The 23,978-nt window shown below is 44.7% G+C and overlaps 1 protein-coding gene across 2 annotated transcripts in view; it reads left to right on the top strand.

Annotated features, from left to right (window-relative positions):
• CPAMD8 (C3 and PZP like alpha-2-macroglobulin domain containing 8) overlaps nucleotides 1–23,978 on the top strand; it is a 1,947,746-nt gene that overhangs the window by 1,639,991 nt on the left and 283,777 nt on the right. For both annotated transcript variants that reach the window (XM_069649211.1, XM_069649210.1), the window contains exon 36: nucleotides 18,353–18,440. In XM_069649211.1, the coding sequence (XP_069505312.1) occupies nucleotides 18,353–18,440 (88 nt within the window). The remainder of the gene's footprint in view (nucleotides 1–18,352; nucleotides 18,441–23,978) is intronic.

Here is a 23,978-nt window from a genome sequence, read left to right as displayed (position 1 = left end):
AAATTATGTGCCCAGATGCTCCAGAGCAAGGTGCGCAATACAAATAAACAAATACAGAACAAAAATACAAATAATCACAGCGTTCTGTGTGGCTGCAAACAAAGAGCAGAACGCTGCATTTTACCCATAAGCGAGCTGGCTCTAACCAGCCAGCATATGAAGAAGACATTTACCCAGCAGTAGTGGTTAATTATTCTACAGTCACGGAATGTTAAGGCACTAGCTGGCATTAATTATATATGGGAACTTCCAGAGTATTGAGTAGTGCAAGCGGGAGGGATGCAAGTCCTATAGCTTTTAGCCACTGTGTTACCAGAGTCCGGTCCGAGGCCAAGTTGGCTTCTACCGGTGTAAGAAGCACTGAAGTTCCTTCGGGGACTTAGACTGGAGCAGTCACCAAGGCCTTTCAGACTCATACCAGTGAAAGCACCTTGGACCTCTCAAAATTTTAGACTGCGTAATTGAATCCCAGAGTGATGCCTCAGCATTTGAAATCTACCGGGCCCAAATGGCCCGAGGGTCATCCACCTACTGTAGAAAGCTCCAAGAATTTTCCACCACGGCCGCAGAAGAAGCAGGCATCTACACTGACCAAGACTCCCTGCGTCTCTAGCTTTTCTTCAAATACAGGTTCTAAAACCACCTGTACCTGTGATTTAATGTAATTTCCTTCCAAGGAGCGGATGCCATTACAGGGCCAGTGACCGACTCTCCTTAAAATGGCGTTCATAGACCAGGCCATACATAAGGATTCCTCTATCACGGTTTCTCGGTCAGCTGAGGACATTTCAGAAATATCATCACCGGTGTCTGGGCATTCAGTTCCCTAAAAGCCATCTCACATCCTGCTCCCTCTGACAGTTAGCAGGAAGGATTTTGTAGGGGTGGAATGGTCTCTGATGTCATCCTGGTCAACCTCTTACCCCATACCATCCTCTTCCGTCAGATTCGGTTCACTTCCTCTGGTTAGACCACCAACATGTTATCTGAGGCGACCTTCATCTTGGTATCTATCAGTGTGCCTCATCTTGGACTCCCTCAGCTGCAGTGCTTTTGGCATCCTCAGAAGATGGATTATTCTTTGAAAATTCAAAAGGTTATGCATTCTGAAAAGGTTATTTAAAAACCCTGATAAAGCAAGCTATCCCTTTGACGGTACCAACACCAAAGGCACCTGCAGCTCCCATTATACCTACCTCCCCAGCTATCCTGCTTATACTAATTGTTACATCCCCAGTTACAATGGCCTCAGAACCATTGCATCCTGCATCCATTCAGGAGGTGTATCAGGGTTCATTAGCAGGGTTTCAGGACCCACAGAAAGTCCCAGGCATACGGGCAGACACTGATGTGATGATGACGAAGAAAGCTAGGAGGAATCCTCATTGTCGGCAAAGGCATTTCATAACAGGATGGTAGGTGTTCAGGGCTTCCTACGGTTCCCTGTACCAGAGACGTCTGATTTAGAGGCCAGAGTCCTTTCAGGTGTCCTGTCACTTAATAAGTCTGACAAGTTTTGAATTACATTGCAAAAGGATGTGTTGGCCGTTTGGAAAAAATCCTCACTTTGTCACGAGTACCAGTAAGAGGATTGATGCCTGATATCCAGAATTATATTCAGACTCTCCTAGCCTCAAACCGAAGTCATCAGTAGTGGCATCATCAACAATAGTTTCGAAGTCAGCTTCAACTTTGTTCATCGCTCAAGGTTCTGGCCCACCTTCTATGAAGGATAACATTTTATAGGCCTAAGTCAAGAAGGTATACGCTAATGCATCTCTTCATTTGCGGCAAGTTAACTCTGATGCCCTGTTGTCATCGATTATGTCTAGAGATTCGTATCTTCAGCAATATTTACCACAAGAGAGGCTAGCAGCTTTAAATCTGGGCTAGCTGAAGCTAAGCACATTGCACAAGACCTTAGAGAGTCAGCTGCTCATCCCATTGATATGGCCACTAGAGCAGTTGCTGTCAGTGTCGATCTAAGTGGGGCAAGAGTCACCCATTTCAACAGGGACGTTCAAGATAACATTCTAGACTTACCTTTTCAGTGGAATTGTTTCGCTCTTCAACTGATGAGGAGCTTAACAAGAAGAAAGCTTCCACAGCTACACCTAAATCTTTCACTGTATTGACAAAGGATCCCCAAAAACACTTTTAAACAGACAGACAAACACGGTCAGACTTTACAAGTAAAGGTTTCACTGGTTTTTCTGGTTACCTGCCCTGGAAGGGGAGACAGATGGAGAGGTCACCTAGGTTTCAGAGAAGAAAGCAGCACAAAACCTCCAATAGAAGATTCCTCTCTGCCTCCAAAGCATTCTCTTCCATCGCAAAGAAACAATGATTTGCACTTCCAGATCCACTCCTCTCAAGTTGGGGGCAGTCAGACTTTCACCACAGCTGGCATACAATCTCAGTGGATTCCTGGACCCTGTCAGTGGCCAGGAGGGTTACACATTATCCATGCCCTCCTCCCCTCCTTCATCTTCCCCTCTAATACAACTAGGATCGGCCACTCTTCTGCAAGAAATTGCCAACCTTTTGGCAATCAAGGCGATAGAGGAGTTCCCCGTTCAGTAAAAAGGACGCAGCTTCAATTCTCGCATTTTTACTGTTCCAAAGACAAACCAGGCAGACCTGCAGACAGTATTAGACCTTTTTTATCTAAACCTATACCTTCCACTCGAAAATTTCAAGATGGTTACTCCAGCTCATATTCGGAATGTTCTCAACTGGGGAGATTGTTTGTGTGTAGTGGGTCTAAAGGATGAATATCTGCATGTTATGTTATTTTGTTTGTATCGCACCAAAGCCCATAGGCATCCAGGCGCCGAGAGACAGGAGTATGAGGAGTATGAGGCGCAAGCTACTAAAAGAATCAATCATACTGGTTGAAAAGCACTGTTTTTAGCTGCTTTCTAAATTCAAGAGAATTTTTGGTTTTTCTTACAAATAGTGGCAAAGCATTCCAGGCTCTTGCCCCCTGAACGTGAAAGTCCCGACCAAGACCCCAGGCACATTTAACCTGGTGCTGTTTCAAGAAGAAGCTCTCAGCAGATCTCAAGTTTCTTTGGGGATGATGTATGCTTACTCGAGCTTTCAGGTACACTGGAGCATTCCCAAAAATACATTTATGGCAAATCGTTAACAGCTTAAATTGAATACGAGCTGCCACTGGTAGCCAGTGTAGTCTTTTCCAGCATGTTCCTATTTACGATGCGCACAAGAAATTCCTCAGATTTTCCCTCGGACAATGGCATTTTCGGTATCTGGGTCTCTCATTTGGACTCGATGCCGCCCCAGGGTATTCACAACATTGATGGCCCTCTATAGTAGCACATCTAAGGATGAAAAGAGTACACATTTATCCCTATTTGGACTACAGGCTCATCAGATGGGAAACATGTGGAGGGACGACAGCCACCCTAGAACAGCTCCAACAGTTGCTATCCAGTCTGGGACTGCAGTGAACCACAAGAAGTCTTGCCTCGCCCCAACGCAGAACATCACCTTCATAGGTTTCATATGGGAAACGACAGTGGACATATTGCTCCTCATAAAACAAAGATTACATGGCATACAGCATTCAATTTTGTATTTTCTAGTGGGGAAAGCTACCTTGTTGTGGTGGTTTCAACACCTTCTCAGCCTCGTGGTATAATCTATTCTCCTGGGTACAAGAGAAGGAGTCTCAATCAAAAAGTATTCCAATTCACCCCAGTTTGAACCAGACCTGCTATGGTGGATGGACACAATTAATCTTCAGTAGGGAGTTTCTTTTCAGGACCCTTCTCATTTGCACACCATAGCTGTCTCTTTCCGTTCAGTGCACTCCTGCGTGACTCTGCTGCAGGATATTGCTGTCGGTCCCAGGGTTCTTCTGTGACCCTTTAGTCCGCCTGCTTTGGGTTATGCCTTCACCTTCCAGCTCCAGCTCTGCTCTGGACTTGTTTCATGCCACCAGAGCAAGGATTCCTCTCCCCAGCCTCCAGATTTGGGCAGTGGGTTGCTCGCGTCTTCCCTGGCGTCCTCTCATTGAACATCCCAGGTTGGAGTGCCTCTCCTGCTGGTTGACTGGCTCTCTTCATGTAGTCCTTCGTCTATTTTTATATCCGCTGGTTGGCAATAGTTGTCATTGTGTTTTAAGTCTCTCTTCTTTTCTTTTGAATTACATTTTTTATTTTCAGTTTTTCACAATACACAATGAGAGGAGGAAATAGAACCTTCATAAAGTGTAAAATACAGTCAAACAATTGCGTCTCCTATCTCACCCTGCCCCTCCCTTTTCCTCCCTGTCCCCTCCTGTTATCTACATCAAAAACCACCTGGCCTGAGTTACTTCACTTGTGTCCCCAAGACTTCAACGTAACATCCTCTGGATAGCCTCACCAGTCTGGTTATAGTGGCTCTCTTTGCTTTATTTTACAATGTCTTTTAGTTTTCCTCATTTAGGTGTCACTTGTCTAGGCGCAGTTGGCAGACCACATGTCCACCCATCACAGGTCCCGCAACTAGGCAACCCCAAGATCTCCATTTCACACAAGTTAATCTGCACTTGTTCTTGTGTACAGATTCACATTCATTTGCCAAGTCTCAGCCTGTTGACTTTAGGGACAGCTTCACAATGTCCTGTTCTCTCCCAGTTAGACTCTTGGCTTTGGTCCCACTTGTCACACTTCTCTTGTCAGGGTTTGCCCTTGTCGCTCTACTTCAACTTATAAAATTCATTTTCTGGTGGTCTGGTTCATGTCCCACCTTTTACTACGCTTCTACACACTTGCACTATTTTCTGCATAATGCTTTTCAAATGGGCACTTTCCTCTTGGCTTCTGTTCGGCGTTCACTTTGCCCATAAAACATAAAGTTCTGTATTCAATATGCCTGCTTTGGCTTATGTTCCAATTTTCATTCAGTTCGGTATTCAAATTGTATGTTTCATTGATGTTTCAAGTTTGCACCCAATTTGGTATTCAATATATGTATTTCATCAATGTTTCAAGTTCTGTCCCACTCTGCTTTCAATAAATCTTAACGGACACTGCGTTCCTCACACGCAATACTCTAGAAGCATCCCGGCTTAGAGTGACTTCCCCGACACTGACTGGTCTACAGCTTCCTCTTCGGCAGCTCTGGCTGCCTTCTCCTTGCTTCGCCGGTCGATGTACTGAGCCCTGTGAGCCCCGCTTGCACGTCTGGTGTTCCGCAGCAACTGCCGGCGTCCCGCCTCCTCCACACGGATGGCGTCCTTTTGTTAGCTCGTAGATGCTGCTACACGCAGCCCAGCACGGGGGCTCCCAATCTTGTGGCAAGCCAACGGTCCACCTGCTTGAGGACTCCACAGTTTTCCTGGGCATCGGCTGGCGTCCTAGCTTCCTGTCAGGCCTCACCACGGCTGCCTCCTCACGACCCGGGTTCCCTACTTGCAGCTTCCATACAGGCCTCCATGTCTCTCTTCATGTGGTTTCACTGGCCTCTCTTTATACACCTGTAAACTGTCAACAGTTTGCAGGTGTGAATTCACCATCAGACTTGCCTGACCGTAGTTAAAGGGACGTGCCTGTCCCTTAAAGTTCTTGACAGCCATCTTCCTTGTCCCAGTACCAATGTGGTGAAAAGATGTAGCGTTCATTGCTCTCAGTTTCTTCCTCGTCTCAGTACTTTCAAATGGGGGGAAATTAGGGGAGCTGTTCTACAGTAGCCTACAAAGGGCCGGGGAGGGCAAGGTTATTTCTCAACAGGAAAAGGGAGATACCATGTCTCACCCGAGGGCACCACACTTCCAGTGGCCTTTCCCTCGCCCTCTGAGAAGAGGATCCAGAGGGAGTAGGAGTGAGAATACCCTTAGGTTTCTCACAAAGCCCAACCTTATTTCTCTTCTGCCTGATTCAAGGTACTTAACATGCTTTCAAATAGCTGAAAAGCAACATGTGTGATCTGTTCAAAACACAGCAAATAGAGCCTGCTTTACCTCCTCAAATCTAGGCAAACAGACTGTCCTGTCCTTAAGCTTCTTAGTCTCATCTAGGATAGCAGTGGTCGGGTGGTCAAGGATAGTTTTTAAGAGGGGAGAAGGGTAGACAAGAAAATAGGGTGACACAATACAACTTTTAATAAAGGGATGTCCACACAGAGTTAGAACGTATTTCATCTTTGTGTTTCAAACTAATATGGATGTAACGGGACATAGGGATTCCTTTTTCCATTATGGTGGTAATGTATAATATGGTCAATGTTTATGTGCTTGCATTTCGGTCTTGTGCTCTCATTCTTTTTGGCCCCCTAACTCATGCTTTGTCCTTGAAATAGGGAAGGGACTAATAGCAGTTGGTGTCCCCATGTTTCGTGGTGGCCATTTATCTTTCTACTTTTTAGGAATGTGAGACAATTTACGGAGGGGGGCAAATAGTTGCATGTTTCTTGATGGTGCAACATTACTGGTAAGGTCACGGGACTGGGGTCTCTTTTAAGGCTGTTGCTTTGTTCAGCTGTGTAACTCTGGTACTGGGCCATAATCGCGCCTCGAAACACTTGTGTATAAGTGCGTTACAAATGCCATATCATATCATATCATTAATTGCATGGTAATACACCACTATTGCTTAAATAGCAATGGGGCAGTTATATAACATTGTAGGTTGGCATGTATTATCTTGGATATATTCCACTAATGGGAAGTTAACTGATATTTTTTAATGTATATATTGTACAAAGTCCCCCTTAAAATATGTTGTAAGGATATTGGACATTACTGAGTAGTTCTGTGATAAAAATGGATGATTGAGGTTAACGGGTGAGTTTTGTATGATGTCACGGAACTGTTTGTTGACCTAGTTGACTTTTAACTGGTGCAGACCAGGAGGATCCGACTGTTTAATTAAAGCAATGCATTGAAAAGGTCTGCTGAAGGCGTTGACGTGGTGTGATTTCTGTCAAGTACTCCAGATGACTACTTGTTGACTTGCAATATGAGTTTTCCGTTTGGCAAGGGTTATTTCAGTGCTTATAATAATTGGTGACACACTGTCATCACCTTTAGTACCTGACTTTTTGCTTAATCTGATGTAACAGCTGTTATAGTTGTTGTTACATAGTCAGCTTAGAATTGGTATGCAGCTTATTAAAGTGCATCTAAAAAATGTTTTGTGCAGATAGATTCCTGTGCTCATATGTTGGCTCTCAGCAGTGCACAAAATAAATATACTCTCTAAAGACAGGTTGCACAGAGTGTGGTACATGTACTGGCTTGCTGTTGAAGTGTGATATAGTTTACAAACCATTTCACATAAACCACACTAAAACTTAATTTACATATTCATATATACACATTCAACATATAAAACGACATGTTTTCTATTAACAAACCACCATAAACATCCATTTTCATTTTTCAAATCATGATAGAACTATTTGTATAGATAGACATAAAATCACAGTTAATAAAAGTCTCTTCACATTTTTTATTTAATGACTAAAATTGTCTCCTAAAAATCTAAGAAAAATTAGTATTGATTTTAATTTAATTAAGTTAATTTGATGTGAATCGGCAGTGACTTTGTTTCCTGATAGTAAGCACTGCTAATCGTCTGTGTCTATAGAAAACATAACACATCTCAATTTATTTGAAGATGGGCATTTAATCACTAATTTATTTTATTTATGTTATTTGTACTGCATGTGAACAGGTGCCCGCAGGCATAGGGGCGCCAAGACAAGACAGAAGTACAAAAATCAGAAAGCCAATATACGGTCAGGAGCAAGCAAGTCAGAAGGAGAAGGACAGGGAAATTAGTTAAATAAAACCGTTTTCATCCTGCACTTGAAGAGGGAACAACTGGGACATGATCTAAGGTCTGGGGCAGGGGGTTAGGGGGGTCTGGTCTTTATTCCAAATCCGAGGTGCTGCATAAGAAAAGGATCTCTGTTCCACATAAGAAAGCCTAGTTCTTGGGGTCTCCAGAAGGCAGGTGTTATTGGTTATCAATACTCAGCAAACTGATAGTCGTGATAGGAGAGTTGACATGTACTTAGGTACCTTCCCAAACAGGCATTTCTGTTTTTGCGTAATGCACATCATGTGGAAATCACATCTGCATGTACAATGCAGCTTTACCTCACTCACACACCAATCATATCTAAGTCATTTCAACAAAATGTATTTCAGTGACACAAAAGATTACCTTTACTATAGTAAAAAATAAGACATGGCAGGGTGGTACAAGTTATACAAGACACTGCTGCTGTCTAGATGGTGTCCAGTTAACATTTTCTTTACACTTAGCCCTCGAGGGAGCCAAAGTGTTTTTTGCACATTATGAAAGACACGCCTTGAGTAGAGGGAACCGGGGTGGTGTTCCCGTCTTGTCCAACACACCCCTCGAGTGTAGGGAGTGGGACTGGTGTTTCTTTCTAAAGCACGCCTCAAGTGGAGGGAACTGGACTACCGTTGCTTGCCAAGGCATTCCTCAAGTTTAAGGAACCTGAATGGTGTTCCTTTCCAAGGCACTTCTCGAGTGGAGGGAGCACGCTTAGCATTGCTTGGCAAGGCACACCAAAGGGGAGTGAACCAGAATGGTGTTCCTTTCTTGTCCAAGGCACGTCTCCAGTGGAGGGAGCTGGACTGACGTTACTTTCTAAGGCACACCTCAAGTGGTAGGAACTGGAATCGCGTTCCTTACCAAGGCACACCTTGAGTGGAGGGAGCATGACTAGCATTGCTTGCCAAGGCACACCAATGGGAAGTGAACCAGAATGGTGTTCCCTTCTTGTCCAAGGCACCCGTCCAGTGGAGGGACCTGGACTGACATTACTTTCTAAGGCACGCCTCAAGTGGAGGGAGCACAACTAGCATTGCTTGCTGAGGCATGCCCGAGAGCAGTGAACCAGAATGGTGTTCCCTTCTTTTCCAAGGTACACCTCGAGTGGAGGGAGCACGGCTAGCATTGCATGCGAAGGCTCACCAAAGGGGAGTGAACCAGAATGGTGTACCCTTCTTGTACAAGGCACGCCTCGAAGTGGAGGGAGTTGGAGTGGCATTCCTTTCTAAGATAGGCCTCAATTGGAGGGAACCATAATCGCATTCCTTTCCAAAGCATGCCTCAAGCGGAGGGTGCTTGACTGACGTCGGAGTGGCGAGCCTTTCCAAGGCAGGCCTCAAGTGGAAGGAGCAGGGCTAGCAATGCTTGTCAAGGCACGCTAAAGAGAAGTGAGTCAGAATGGTGTTGCATTTTTATTGAAGGCACCCCTCCAGTGCAGGGAGCAGGAATGGCGTTCCTTTGTAAGGAATGCACAAATTGAGAGTGTATGGGTCCCTTTCTAGGAATGATGGGCATTACAGGAAATCACTCTATCTCCCAATACTTTTCCTTTGTATGATGCTAAAGAAAGCCTCCTGAGCCACTCGGGGAGCTGTTCCCGCTGAGTACAGAGCACTTATCCTCTGGCGGTTATTATGTTCACGTGTCTAACGAAGGATTCCCGCTGAACTGTTGCCTTTATGGGCACTCCTAAGGATTGACCATATGGTCTTCTACCTCCTACTATTCTGAGTAGCGAGCACCCACAGGCGTCATTTGAGATGCTTTAGAGTGTTCACTGTTATGTGCTATATTTCAACTGTAACTGGGTTACGTTAATATTTTCCTCCTGATGAATGTTCCATACTTGTTTTAGGAACTGAAACATGTCGAGATACCTCTCTGTATTGTAACCAGAGATCTAAATTTATGACACATTGATTCCAATGGAAGTAGGGTACTATACAATCTGTTTGATAGGTACCCCCTTGTGCTCTTTCAACACACTGGTTTTGTAATTAGCCGAACTAGCTTGTCACGTAACTTCTGTTTTAGTTTGTTTTCTGATATAGAATATTGTATATTTTGCACTTTGGACCACTTCATTGAATTGGTTGTTTTACTTCTATGACTTATTATTAAAATTTGATTTTAATTGTGATTGGTCCCCGATGTGATGAATTGTTTTTCTGTACCTCTGGCATCTACACTTTAGCTTTGTCTCTCTCTATATATATAGGCTAAAGAAAACAAGGCTGTAGGAAAAGGCCTGGCATGAAAGGGCATTGGTGACAGTACACCCGAGTATCCCTCATCCATCCTTGTTTTGTACACACCTTGCATTTTCTGTATGGTTGTGTCTTCATGGGTGTGGCAGAAACATAATCAGCAAAGTGTCTTTCTCAATTTGGCCACATCTACTTCTGGAAATGCAGGAATTCGTACATAGACAATGGTCAGCGATTTTGCAACTTCTTTTTCAAAGTTAAAATATGACAATTTATTTTGTGGAGTAGCTGTACGGTATACAACATAAGCGTTGTATGTAGCTACATGAATAATGTGTACGGACAGCTTCTTGTACCACATGCAAGACTTGCATGCTGGCTGGTATGACTCAAACAATTGGTCTGCTTTATCTACTCCACCCATGTACTTGTTGTAGTCCAGAATGCACTTGGGCTTCTGCACTTGCTGAGCCTGCCCATGCATCGTGACAAGTGAAGTACTTTCATCATGAATAGTACTTAGCATGTGCACATCCCTTCTGTCGCAGAATTTTACTGCCAACAGTTCATGCCACTGCAATGCCACACATGCTCCCTTGTCCAGCTTCTTACACACAAATTGTCTGGGGAAGGCTTTGTGGTTACTGCGGCTCGTATAGCATGCCAATGTGGCCACATTGTACAATTCCTTGAAGAGTGGAATTCATGTGTAGAATTTGTCCACATACAAATGTTGACCCTTGTGGAACAATGGTGTGGCAACATCCCAAACAATCTTCTCATTTATCCCTAAATGGGATGGCCAGCCCAGAGGCCAAGTCTTTTCCAGTGTAGACGCTCATGTTGTAGGCATACCCAGTGGTAATTTTGCACAACATGTACACCTTGATCCCATATCGTGCTCTCTTGCTCAGAATGTACTGCTTGAACAGTAGCCGACCTTTGAACAATACCAATGATTCATCAATGTATATGTTCCAGCTAGGTACATACTCCCCCGAAAATCACAGAGTAAAGTGCTTCAGAAATGGCTAAATTTTATATAGCCTGTCACAGTTTGGGTCTGTTCTGGGTAATGCTGCTGAGTTGTCATTGAAATGCAACATACGTTGTGCTTGGAAACGATTTCTATTCATTATTGTTGGAAAAAAAGGGGTTGTAAATACCGCTTGAGCAGAGTGAGACCCCGACATTTTCTCATCTCAACATGGGCAGTTGGAACCAAAGATTGTGCTTGGAAATTGGGTTTCAGATTGGGACCCTGTGACTTCAAGAACTGTTCAGAGTACAAATTGGTTTGCTCAACCACATATGAAATGCACCATTCATCCACAAAAGGTTGAAAAAGTCAATAGGCTGAAAAATATCTGTATTCTCTGTGCACCCTGATATTCAAGTGAAAGGGGGCACAACAGGCTGAGCCACTGCTATAGGCACCCAGTCCAACTCATCACCCATGTCATGGCCTGGCACAATCTTAACATGTCCTGCATGTTCCCTCATCCTTTCAGGTAACCTGTGTGTGGGAAGTGTCAGACGAGGTGCATGTATACCTTCATTTACTTCCTCATCAGATGACGAGGTGGAACTAGCCTCAACCGAAAACTTACTGCCCGAAATCAACTGCCTGCTCAACCTCAGAAGCAGATTCTGTTTCAGATTCTGCATCCGGTTCTGTGCCTTGTTCTGGGTCAGATTGCATTAGTAAGGCCAAAGCCTCCTCACTAGACATCTGACGTGAAGCCATGACTACTGTCGCGATGTAAACCTTTACTGCCCAAAGAACAGATGAAGACTGAAACAATAAGTATCTTTGTTTCTCAAAGTATGGAAACTAGTAGAGTAAGTGGTATTGAATGACACAGATCAAGACCATGCAATTACCCCAAAATGTTGTTAGGGAGAATTCTCACCCAACTGCTAAATTCCCTCTACCTTAGAGCCCTCCAGCTCTTTTCCTATATTTTGGGACTTTGAACTTTTCATTTTCAATGTGTTTTACTTTTGAAACAACTCCATAGGCATCATCTTTTTCTTGTGTCACACAGCACCTTCAGTGCAGTGGCACAGGGATGTCTTTCAGACTTCCCAAGGTTTAAATACCTTCTCTGGGACTGACTACTGTCTCCCAGAGCATGTAAAGTTAAATTGACTTTACTAGTCTTTTTAAATTTACAGACCCATCACACACTATCTTCCTATAGAGTGCTGGAGGGGTTGCCTAGCATCCCCTGAGTCTAAACACTCATGTAACAGTCAAATGTTAACCTTTCCCTCTTGAACTGGCTGGTGGCAGTGGTTTAGAACAAACTACCATGATTTTTCCCGACCGCGAACACCGGTAGCTAAAAATCGGGGCAGCCATGTTTTTCAATATGGCACCCAAGACCTATCTGTAAAAACAGACTGCGGTCAACTTTTTTTGCCGTTTCTTTTTGGAAAGGTCCTTCTAGTGTTTGTCTCTGCGCGCCAAACCAGGTTTGGTCCCGTTGTTCGTTGACCTTTGGTGGGCTTCAGTGCTGATGCCCTCCTCTGGCACCTGAGTGTCTGGGATGGACAGGATGTGAGGGAGGTGCCCGAAACTCGCTGTGCTTAGTCTCCTAGGAGACCTGAATGCACTCTGGTGTGTTTGGCTGGCTGGCTGTCCGGCAAAGACAGCCATCCTGCTGGGTGAGTGACAGCTAGGCTGGAATGAATGGGGGGAAAACTGTTTAAAAGCAGTCCCCTGGGACTTGGAAAGCAGAGTCGACCATTGGAACGAAGAACCGAACACGAGCTGAAGGAAGACGACTGCTGCAACTCCTGGTCCACAGGTGAAGCCCTGCTGCAGGTCCGAATTGCCTGAAACTCCATCGACAGAGAAACCCTTCAAGATTAACTTCTTCCCTTGAGTTTGGTGGGAACAACCAACTCGCAAGTCACCTGGACGCCGTCTCTATACTGGTCGAATTTTCTTCAGAGTGCTGTTGAAAACCGGAAAACCAGAGAGAAGGATACCAGTTTGTGGTCTTTAAGGCACTCACACTTTAGCCTGCGCCGAATCTATATAGAAATGTGAAAGTTAGCATGCGCCACACACTTATATGGAATTCTGAACTTTAGCTTGCGGCACATCTGGATAGAAATGTGAATGTTAGCATGTGCCACACTTATATGGAATTCTGAACTTTAGCTTGCGCCGCATCTAGATAGAAACGTGAAATGAAACTGGGAATGTCACCAAGTGCTACACTTATATAGAATTGTGATCGCTAGCCTCCCTCACATCTAGATAGGATATTGAAGATTAGCAAGTGCCGTACTCAGATGGAATAGTGAATGATAGCGAGCATCACACCTAGACAAAATTGCAAGGATAGCAATGCCAATTAACCAATCCACTGACAATTTCTCCCCTCTGCATACACCTCTCAAACTCTAACCAAACACAACCACAAGCCTACAACACAACAATCAACACAAACTTCACTACACTACAACAACAAAACAAACCACATATAGACACGCACAACAGAACACGACGACTATCGACCAACCGAAAACACCCAAACCCAGCCAACGGAACCACCGGGCTGAGACTGCCAACAGCACATCACTGCTCTCTTGCACTTTTCCAGCTTACTCCAACTAACTCACCCCCCCTTCCCTTTTTCAGAGCCGCTAGAGCGCCAGGGGACCACACCGGAGGTGATAGTGCGCGGTATAAATATCCTTTAACATTAACATTAACATAACATGCGACAGGACCCAGTAAGTCGATCAATTATGGGGATCTCCCCGCCCCCAACATAACGTCTGGGCAAAGTTCATAATGTCCTCAATGAATACTTCCATGCCTCTCTTAGAAAGGTGCACTCCGTCTCGGTGAAACATCAGTTCACCTTTGATGAAGCCATGTTAATTGTCCGATTTCTGTCATTGTCCTTGGTCAGTCTTGCCAGCTAGCCATTAAGTTTCCTCACTGAGGAGTTAATGGCCTTTTCCTTCCCAAGAGTTCTCCAATCCCTCCTTGGAAGCATTGGCGACCAAGCCACCACAGTGTTTGGGAACCTAAACCAAATCCACTCCAGTTCAGCCATCAGTAGCTCCCGTACCCCTCTCTGTCCCATAGAAGCCATATCATTTCCTTCTAGATGCACCACTATTAGAAATGGAGGTGGAACATCTCTTTTTGCCTGGGCATCGCAGATGACTCCTCTGAGCTGGTGAAGGTGCATTCCCCCGACACCAAACCAGTGCAATGACACAACATCCCACTGAGTTCCAGATGTGCTTGTGCCTGTGAAATGTGCTGCTGCCCTTCAGATGAAAGAGTGCCTGACAATCCATACAACCCTCATCCTCACTAGGAAATGGAAACATGAAAAACTAACATGAATAGGGCCAGACGTACAGTTTATCCATTAGCACAGCAAGTGCATTGACACCAATTTTACATGCATTTCACATTTGAGAAAACAGTAGGTAATTACGTAATTGACACATACTTTTCAGGGAAAGAGGTGAAGGACACATTAGGTCACCTTGTGTCAATGGCACAGTTCTGCTGACACAATTGTAATCCGTGATGTTTTCTGTTCCCGCGGCCCACCGTTTGTACTGCACGGTTGTAAGGAGAGTTGCACGCACTACACCGTGGCACCGAGGTATATGGGAAGATAAATGCGAGTGAGATTCTGCCAGAATGGAAGACTAAGGTTCATTGAAGTCTCCATGCCTAACACTGCTTAGGGCACTGTACAATACGAATAATTCTCCCACAACCCACCCACTTGCCTTCTTTACACCACACACAACGCTCCTTACCACCATACACTTCACACAGTGCCCCAAGATCTTCCACACCTCCTTCAACAGTGGATCACACCAGTCCAACCTGCCTCCTACCTTTCCACTACAGTCGAAGCACAAACAATAAAACTGTTCAATACTTTGCACACATTTTGACAGGGTGACTATTCTGACAGAGGAAATGAGCTCCATAGCAAGTGTGTATTGTATGCTCTGTCAAAATAGGCACTCAAGGGATGGATAGGGACCCTGCCGTGGCTCCTTGCGACCACTGCTCAACTTGTGGACAGTTGATCAACAAGGGAGACAGGCGCACAAGCTCTGGGCCATCACCTCTCACTCCGGCCATGCTCCCCTACCATCTGTGCCTCCCTCCTCCTCAGCAATGGCTCCCTTGCCTACTGTGCCTTCCTCCACCTGTGCACAGGCTCCCTTGCCTACTGTGCCACCCTCCTCCTCTGCACGGACTCCCTTGCCTACTGTACCTTCCTCCACCTCTGCACAGGCCCCCTTGCCTACTGTGCCTTCCTCCACCTCTACACAGGATCCCTTGCCCACTGTGCCTTCCTCCTCTGCATTGGCATCCTTACCTTGCCACACTGTCCTGGCACCCTTGTCGGCCATGGCTGCTCCGCCATCCTCCACTATCCCTCTGGCCCTCCTACCTCCCTTGGGGGGACCATCATTCCCTGTACCCTCCCATGGAACACCCTCAAAGATGGCAAACTGCTCCACATTGCCATGCTCAACACTTGCTCTGCTGTCAAACACTAGTCTGATATCTGCAACTTCCTTGAACTCATGGACCTTGATGTGCTTGCCATCACAGAGACATGCTTCAAGGATAGTTCTGTCATGAGCTTTGACACACTCCTCCCCGAAGGCTACAAAATCCTCTCTGCGCCCAGGCCAAAGAAGACAGTGGGGGAGTGATGCTGATCATCTCCTAAATCTTCTCTCCTTATGGGCACCTTCTATCGGCCACCTGGACAGTCCACAATCTTCCTCCCGGAATGGGCTGACCTGGCCTCCTCTACTCTCCTCCTCCTCTCATCTCCTCCTGTTGGGTGATCTCAACATCCATCTAGACTCTCCTGACTCCTCATGACCTTTCCGCAACCTATGCGACTCTCTTTCTCTCAATATCCTACACTCTGGCTCCACGCACACTGCGTGCCACACCTTGGATGCTCTCATCTTTGTCATCCCTCTCTCTACCCCTCTCACTACCTCTCTATCATGGACTGACCACTCTCTTCTCTCAACCCACCCAAAGCTCTCCTCTACTCTTGCAGTAACATACCCAGCACGGCCACTCAGCTTCAAAGTCACCAGACCCATGAAAAAAGTGATAGTGTCTCTCTTGCCCCAGAGGCTCTATAGAATTTTGTTCTTAACATTGTTTCGTTAACATTTAGAATATCAAGACATATAAATCCTTACATATAAGGAAGTACAGTAGTTCCCCTCTACGTTTACTTGCGTTGTTTTTCCTCTAGTAAGTACAGAGAGAGACACTCTCTTTGGTTATTTCTCAAGTGCAGTGAATGTGGGTGGGGTGTAGGGCCCTGAGGCAAGAGTGAAAGAGGACTGGCAGGGGTGCCCGGGACCTGTGAGACTCTGAGGTACACCAGAAGGCCAGTCAGCAAGCTCTAAGAAAGAGGAGGGAGAGAGGGAAAGAGCAGAGAGCTAGGTTAGCAGGGTAGAGGGAGAGAGAAGGAAGAGGAGAAGAGGAAGGTGTTGAGGAGTTTCCAGAATTTAAGAAGATCAGGCTCAAGACAGAGGGTGGCAGGGTGGCTATTCCAGAGGGAGGCACCTTCTGGGGGTAAGGATCTCCCTCCAAATCTCTGCTTTTAGAACCGGTTCACTCGCAGAAGGTTGGAGGTAGAAGTGCGGAGGGCTCGTGAGAGACAGTATTTAGGTAGATAGTGTTGCAGATAGGTAGGTCCCAGGCCCCAGAAAGCCTTGTGGACAATGCAGAGGGTCTTGAACTTTATCTTTGCAGCCACAGGGAGCCAGTGAAAGGATTTCAGTGCCGGAGAGATGTGGTCCCTGGGCTTGAAGCCAAGGATAAGTCTTGCGGTTCAGTTCTGGATGAGATGCAAAGGGCGCAGGGCAGAAGAAGGGTGGTTGAGGAAGAGGCTGATGCAATAGTCCAGCCTAGAGAGAACCAGGTTTCTGGAGACAGTGAGCTGCTGGGGGAAAGTGAGGAAAGGTAGAGTACCTCTGAGGAGGTGTAGCTGGTAGTTAGATTTTTTAGAGATGTCCGAAATGTGAGAGGAGAAGGAGAGAGTGGAGTTAAAAATGATTCCAAGGTTTCTTGCCTCGCAGGTGGGTGCGGGCACAGGGTCAAGGGAGGCCAGCCTGAGTGAAAGTGGGAAAGCGGAAGGCTACAAAATCCTCTCTATGCCCAGGCCAAAGAAGACAGGGGGGGAGAGGCGTTAATCTTCCCAGAATGAACACCTGTGTCCATCATCCCCACTCAGGCCTACTCCTCCTTCGAGTGCCTAGTCTGCAGGCTCTCACTATCTCCTAAATCTTCTCTCCTTATGGCCACCTTCTATCGGCCACCTGGACAGTCCACTCTCTTCCTCTCGGAATGGGCTGACCTGGCCTCCTCTCCACTCTCCTCCTCCTCCTCTCATCTCCTACTGTTGGGTGATCTCAACATCCATCTGGACTCTCCTGACTCCTCAGGACCTTTCTGCAACCTATGCGACTCCCTTTCCCTCACTATCCTACCCTCTGGCTCCACGCACACCGCATGCTCCTTGGATGCTCTCATCTTTATGTCTTTCCTTAAGTAAGGCCTTTGTGGCTTGCTGGATTTTTTTCACATTGTCTCTGAACTGGTTTGAGATGTTATCGCTGAGCCTCCCAGTTTGTAATTCCGTTGATATTTTGTAAAAATTACCAGAATTACTGTTACCGCCAAACTTATAATGATCTCCTTAGCATAATTATCCTATATCATGCTTATTATGTGTTTATACATCAGAACACATTTTTTAATTGTTGGTTCTAAAAATGTCTATCTGTGTCAGGGACACGTCAGCGATTTTTCCAATTAAACTACATTGTAGATTGGGAAAAATGACAACAACCCATGTCGACTTTGGTCACATTCTTGGAAAACAGGCCTAAGGCTTTGAATCGATTTGTGTCCTAGGGACAAATTCCGACGAACTGAGCCACAACCCTTTTGACTGTATGAAAAGCAGAACAGAATAGGAAAAGGCCATTGGAGCTTATTGACATTCATGCTCGTTCACACACTCATCTTGGAAGAACATATTTACCATTGTCAAGTGAAGGACATATTTGCAGACACAACTTTATTTATTTATTTATTTGTATACGGTGTGTTTAAACCTTTACAAAAATAGAATCAGAAGATAGAAAACACAATAAATACAACATTAAAACATTTTAAAATCAAGAGCAATTCATTATCATCACAACACATCTAAAATGATATATGTACTATATAAAAAGAAAAGTGTTTGGGTTGACATGTCTTCTGTTTTTTTCTGTTAGGTGGCTTCACTCTGGATCTTCGAACATGGTAGTTCTTGAGGTGCCTTTACTGTCGGGCTTCAGACCAGACATTGAAAGTCTGGAACAGGTAAGCAATCATTGCAATTTTTAGGCTAATCCACTTCTGATGAAGTCCCTTCTGTAAGCGTTTTGTTCAGATATTATTTACGGGATTCTTTGCCGAATGAAAGATTTCCTTTATTTCAGTGTCAGTTCCAAGTAATTCAGGCCATTTATCCTAATGACAAAAAGAATACCAAGTTGACATAGCATATCAGCCTTTATGTACACTTTGCTACGTGGTGCGGTGCTTTGGTGTTAAGTGCGGTATAAACACAAATAAATACAAATATAAGTACATACACAGGGTATGTTATCAAATTTTGGACAACGTGCCGTGGGAAGTCACAAAAGATAATGTACTGCTATGTCATCTTTGTATGTCTTTAGTGGTCCAGTACAGAGCAGTATTACCTACAAAATGACATATGCATACAGTTATTTCTACTTTGTGATTCCAATGATCTATTTGATACTTATATGGCTTGCAAAATATTTTACCAGGAGCTTTGTCGGAGAAATCTTCCCTTGCTAGTGACTGCAGACAGGAAATGTTTGTCAAAACCCTGTTACAAGCATTCTGTTACCATGAGAGACTTAACTGTTGGCAGCCATAACCCTCTTTTAAGAGATGACCATATTCCTTTATGGTAGTTTTCCTGTAGCTAATCACATCTGCTATGTATAAACTCTGCCAAAACCTGTGTAGGTTCCTTACACAGTCTTACACTGCGCTACTCCCTACATTTCCTGGGTGTGAGGAGTCAAAAGGAATTAAATCTACAGCAGAGTTCAAATGATCTCATTTGTCAAAGATATTAGCTTCTTTTTCCCACAATCTGGTTTATCAGAAATCCCTTTTCACTCCATTGTGAATGTATCACTTATAAAGGATGTTTGCGCAGTACCTACTAACATTCCACTTCATCTGCAGTTTCTCTCACCTATGCTCTTCCACCAGGCCCAAACAGGTGACTCTATTTAAGTGACCAACTCCACCTCCTTCAGCCCACCAGCCAATCAGGGGTAACTTGCACTTTCTTATATCCAGCCTTCCCTAAGCATTGTCATCACCGGCACCTTCAGTTATGGATGCAAAAAAAGTCAACATCTGTTTGTACCTGTTAGGATCTGAACAGATTCAAGGGCAGGAACCCTTGACTTTTTTAAACATCGGTGAGACAGTGAGCCACCCCCTATAGTCACATATCATTACCACGCTCTCAAGAGCCCAAGCCCAACAATGCTCACAAAACCAACCTCATTCACAACCCTCTCATCCCTCCCCCCCGCTGCCCCTCACCACTCTTGCGTAGTAGCCTAATGCTAATCAATGTTCACTTGGCTGTTCTTCACACTGCTGACATGACTAAACTCCTTTCCACTCATGAGCTTGATGTTTATAACCAAAACATGGCCCTCCCTGTTCCCCTTCCACATCTTTCATGTCTTTATCCCAACCAGGTGCAGCACCCAAAATGGCACATGGAGAATGTAGGGAAAGGTGTGGCAGCCATCCACAAATCCAGCTAGCCCTGTACATTGCTTAAGCAAGTGTTAATGTCCATGGAGCTCCACCCTTGCCTACTATCAGACGGGATGCCACTTGCCATCTTCCTTATCGCCCACCACACAAGTGCAAGTCATTCCATGATGATATTTCTAATCTCATAATATCTGCACCAAACATACACTCAACAAACATCTTGCTTGTTGATCTCAATTTACCAGGAACCCAAACGAGCAAGGGCACCATAAGGTGCTCTGTCATCTCTCGGAAACCATGAACCTAAAACAATATGTACTGAACCCCACACACATTAGGGGAAACATACTAGATCGCATTTCCTGCACGTCTCCCCTGGTAAAATGTTTCAGTCCGATCCCACTTGACTGGACAGATCACCCTGCAATTCCTATCCTCCTTACACATACCTTCCCTGCTGATAAGGGACTGGGGGAGCCCACTATGTTGATCTGTACAAATGTTTCAGGCAGGTGCTGTACATTGCAAGATAATGAAGGCCATAAAGCTCACTAGAATGTGAACAAATGCATGTGGGTCCTTCATGTGTAATCACGGGGTGGTCCACTTGCGCCACTATCTGTAGCAATGACACTCAACCTTTCCATGAAGACGGAATTCATTTAACGGACCATAGAGACTTGGATTTTTTTACCAAACCATATTGGATAGTTTGTTGTGTTGCGCTAAACTTTATTTTAGTATATCATTTGTTGAGCAGTATATGACTTATTCCTCGTGCTGTTTATTGAACATACTACCAATACATCATCTTTGATAGTGTTTGTTTGTGTCGCTTTTAATGGTCAGTCGGGGTTGGTGGATAGGGCTACAGGTCTGGGGGGAGGGGGAGTGTGAGGGCAGGATGCCTAGTTTGTCTGGTTATGTTGCACAGTATACCTGTTACTACCATGTGTCCCTCTGAACTTCATGCAGATGTATTCCATGTTGGGGGTGCTGGTTGCATGCGGTTTTGAGTATGGACCGTTATACATTTGATTCCATTTTCCCTTATGACTTTTATGCACATGTGTACCAACCATGTTGTATGGTATACACTTCATTTCATGTAGCCCTTCGGACCAACTGTTTATGCCCTGAAATATTGTTACTTTTTTGGCTTTAAAACATGACTATTTTGAGTTTGCTTGATGAGATTTTCAAAAATGTTTGTAGAATGCTGTACTTTAGCCTATAAAGTTAAACTTTTCCCAAAATGATGTATCTGCTTTTGATACAAGTGCTTTTGATTCTAAAAACGGATGCCGTAAAAAAGGTGAACATTTAGATTATGCAGACAGAACGCTTTGCTGATCATGCACAACTTGGATGTAGCAAAATTAAAATATATGAAAACCCTGGTATGAAAATGTGCCCAACAGGAGAAATGTACGTTTTTTAACACTCTGCATTATGTCGAGCATCTGGATGCGATTGAGTTGGAGGCACTAGGTCTTGGAATGTTTTCCCTTCTTCCCCGCTTTGTGTGAGCTGGTAAATACAAATCGGAATAAACTGTTGTCATCCTGTTTAGCCCTGGGACTCAGAGTCGTTTTTACTGGTATACTACAAATTAGCTTTCTGGGTTCTTTTGAAACAGTCCTCTCTTTATCTGACCGTGCTTTCAAAGGATCTACCATCTAAGAAAGGAATGCACAGTCAACAAGAGTCTACATTGTGTGTGTTGTGATGCCAAATGAAAGCAGTCTTTACACACATGAAGACTACATTAGTCGAGTAAATACATGAGAGGAACAGTATTTTTCTTTTCATGTTCTCTGGCTGCACGTCTGCTGATTACTATGGTCTTTGTACATCTCATCTCACTAATATTTTGCTTCCCTGGAGGGGAACTTCATTCCTGGTATTAAGACTTGAAATCAGTTACAGTTCTACAGGTAATGGACTGGATTACCCCACAGAATCAGATCAGGGTTGCAGAGCTTTTTTGAGAGATGATTTCAATCAAACCTACATTTGTAATGATACCAATTCATTAGTACCTTTTGGCTGTTTGATTCGTGGCCCGCGAGAGTTGCAGGTCACTTTTTAGTTTCTAATAGTATTATTATTATTATTTTCATTAGGGGTATTTATTGTTAGGGGCATTTATTCTGCGCAAACCTAGCTTCGGGAAGCCACAGAGCCTTTTACAATCATAGGTGGAAGAACACAGTGAGGGACGCAGAGTAAAAGGTAGCAGCAAGCTAATAGGGCAGGGCGAGGGGGGGCAATTGGCAGCAAAGGATCTACAAGCAACCAAGGGGGGAGACAGTGTGGAGCAGATCACCGAAGTCTAAGGTAGGGTGGGGAGTGCAGGGTGTGTGGACCTAAGCGTTAGGGAGGAGCCATTCTCTGACGAGGAAGGTCTTGAGCTCTTTCCTGAACTGTAGATGCGATGGGACAAGTCTGATGTTGATGGGGAGCAGATTTCAGCGTCGTGGAGCGTAGACACCCCTGAGTTCAGGTCTGCCCATGTACTTCCTTCTGGTGGATTGCAGGGCTCCGGAGATGCTGATTTTCTTCTGTGAGGTAGCTTGGTGACTTCCGGGTGACAGCCTTGCAGATAATGCAACAAGATTTGAAGATGATACCGGCTTGCCGCGTAAGCCAGTGCAGTTCGATGAGGGTTTGGGTGATGTGGTTGAATTTGCAGAATCCATTGAGTCTGGCTGTAGCATGCAGGACACATCTAGGAGGTGCCAGGGTAGTCGCAGAAAGGCCTTCCAAAAGGACACTGCAGTGCCACCATCCAGGTGGGAGAGGACCAAGGCTTGGACAGGGGATCTGAAGTTGTTTTCTGGGATGAAGGGCTTGATTTTCCACAGAAGTGAAAGTGTCAGCTGTCTATTGTACTGGTCAACCCCAGACCAACTGGCACTGGTTTGCATATTTGCTGGTGGGCTCTACCTGAAAGGCAAAGCATTATAGAATAACTGAGCTGTCTTTGTGAGTTGCAGTGTAGCTCTGATAAACAGATGCAGACTATACTGAATGAGCTCCTAAAACATTCACTATCACACACTCTGCTGTTATGGCACTAACTCTGCAGCTCTTGCCACCCTGGCACACATTAAACACTCATGATCACTACTAATCTGAATGTCTGCTTGCATTCTGTCCCAACCGCATCAAAGCAATGGGTGCCTTCAGCTACTGGTTGTTCATGCCAGATACCCACTCTGCTTCAGAATTCCAGAACTCGCCCCTCATACGCAACCTCATCCTTTCAGATGCACCCCCTTCTACATTAACAGTAGTTGCCTAGACCTAACGCTTAAGCCTTAGTTAAACAATGTTGACAGAGGTAGTAGTGGCTACTCTTGTTCAGAGGAGAATTGTCTGTATTTGCTGAGATTGCATTTCATTGCTTGGCCATCCTTGTGGGAGGGACCAGACTGATATCTTAAAAGGAATTTCTCCTCTGGTAAATACCAGTGAGTTAAACCGTGATTGTAGACCCTCCTGAGAGGGGAACCTCCCATAAAACATGTTAATGGACCCTTGTTTATTCTCAGCAGAGAGGCTGTCATATTTTAACAAATTAACCAATTCCCATGACTTGAAAAGAACACTCACTCATCCTCTTTGCCTCCTCTCAATATTATAAAATTGCATAAAAATGTTTGAGTTCAAGACATCTGCCTTAACAACTCCTGTGCAACACCATTTAACCATGCCAACTCATCACTTACCAGACTGTTTATAAAAGCTGCTCATCTCAATACATCTTCTTACAACCAATACCAATCTAAACCCATCTGCTTCAACTTTTAACACATCACAAGCTCTATTTCGGCTGCTGCAAACATAGAATTGACAGATATGATTTAAAGTAACCAATACACGCCTCTCCTTAACCAAACTATGATATGGAGTGGGCTTTGATTAAGCAGCAGTTAGTTCAGCAGTTGCCGTCTGTCCTCTCAACAGGTCCTCAGGTGGATCATTCAAGATTTATTTTAGCGGAAATGATGCTGATGGCAGTCTTGTGTATTTTGGAATCCTATTCGTAGAGGCTGAGCAGTTGCCTCTTAGGAT

This window comes from Ambystoma mexicanum, chromosome 1p (assembly GCF_040938575.1).
Source record: "Ambystoma mexicanum isolate Mex_15411 chromosome 1p, UKY_AmexF1_1, whole genome shotgun sequence".
NCBI lineage: Eukaryota > Metazoa > Chordata > Amphibia > Caudata > Ambystomatidae > Ambystoma > Ambystoma mexicanum.
The sequence above is the reverse complement of the archived record's forward strand: the minus strand, read 5'-3'. Positions and strand labels throughout refer to the sequence as shown.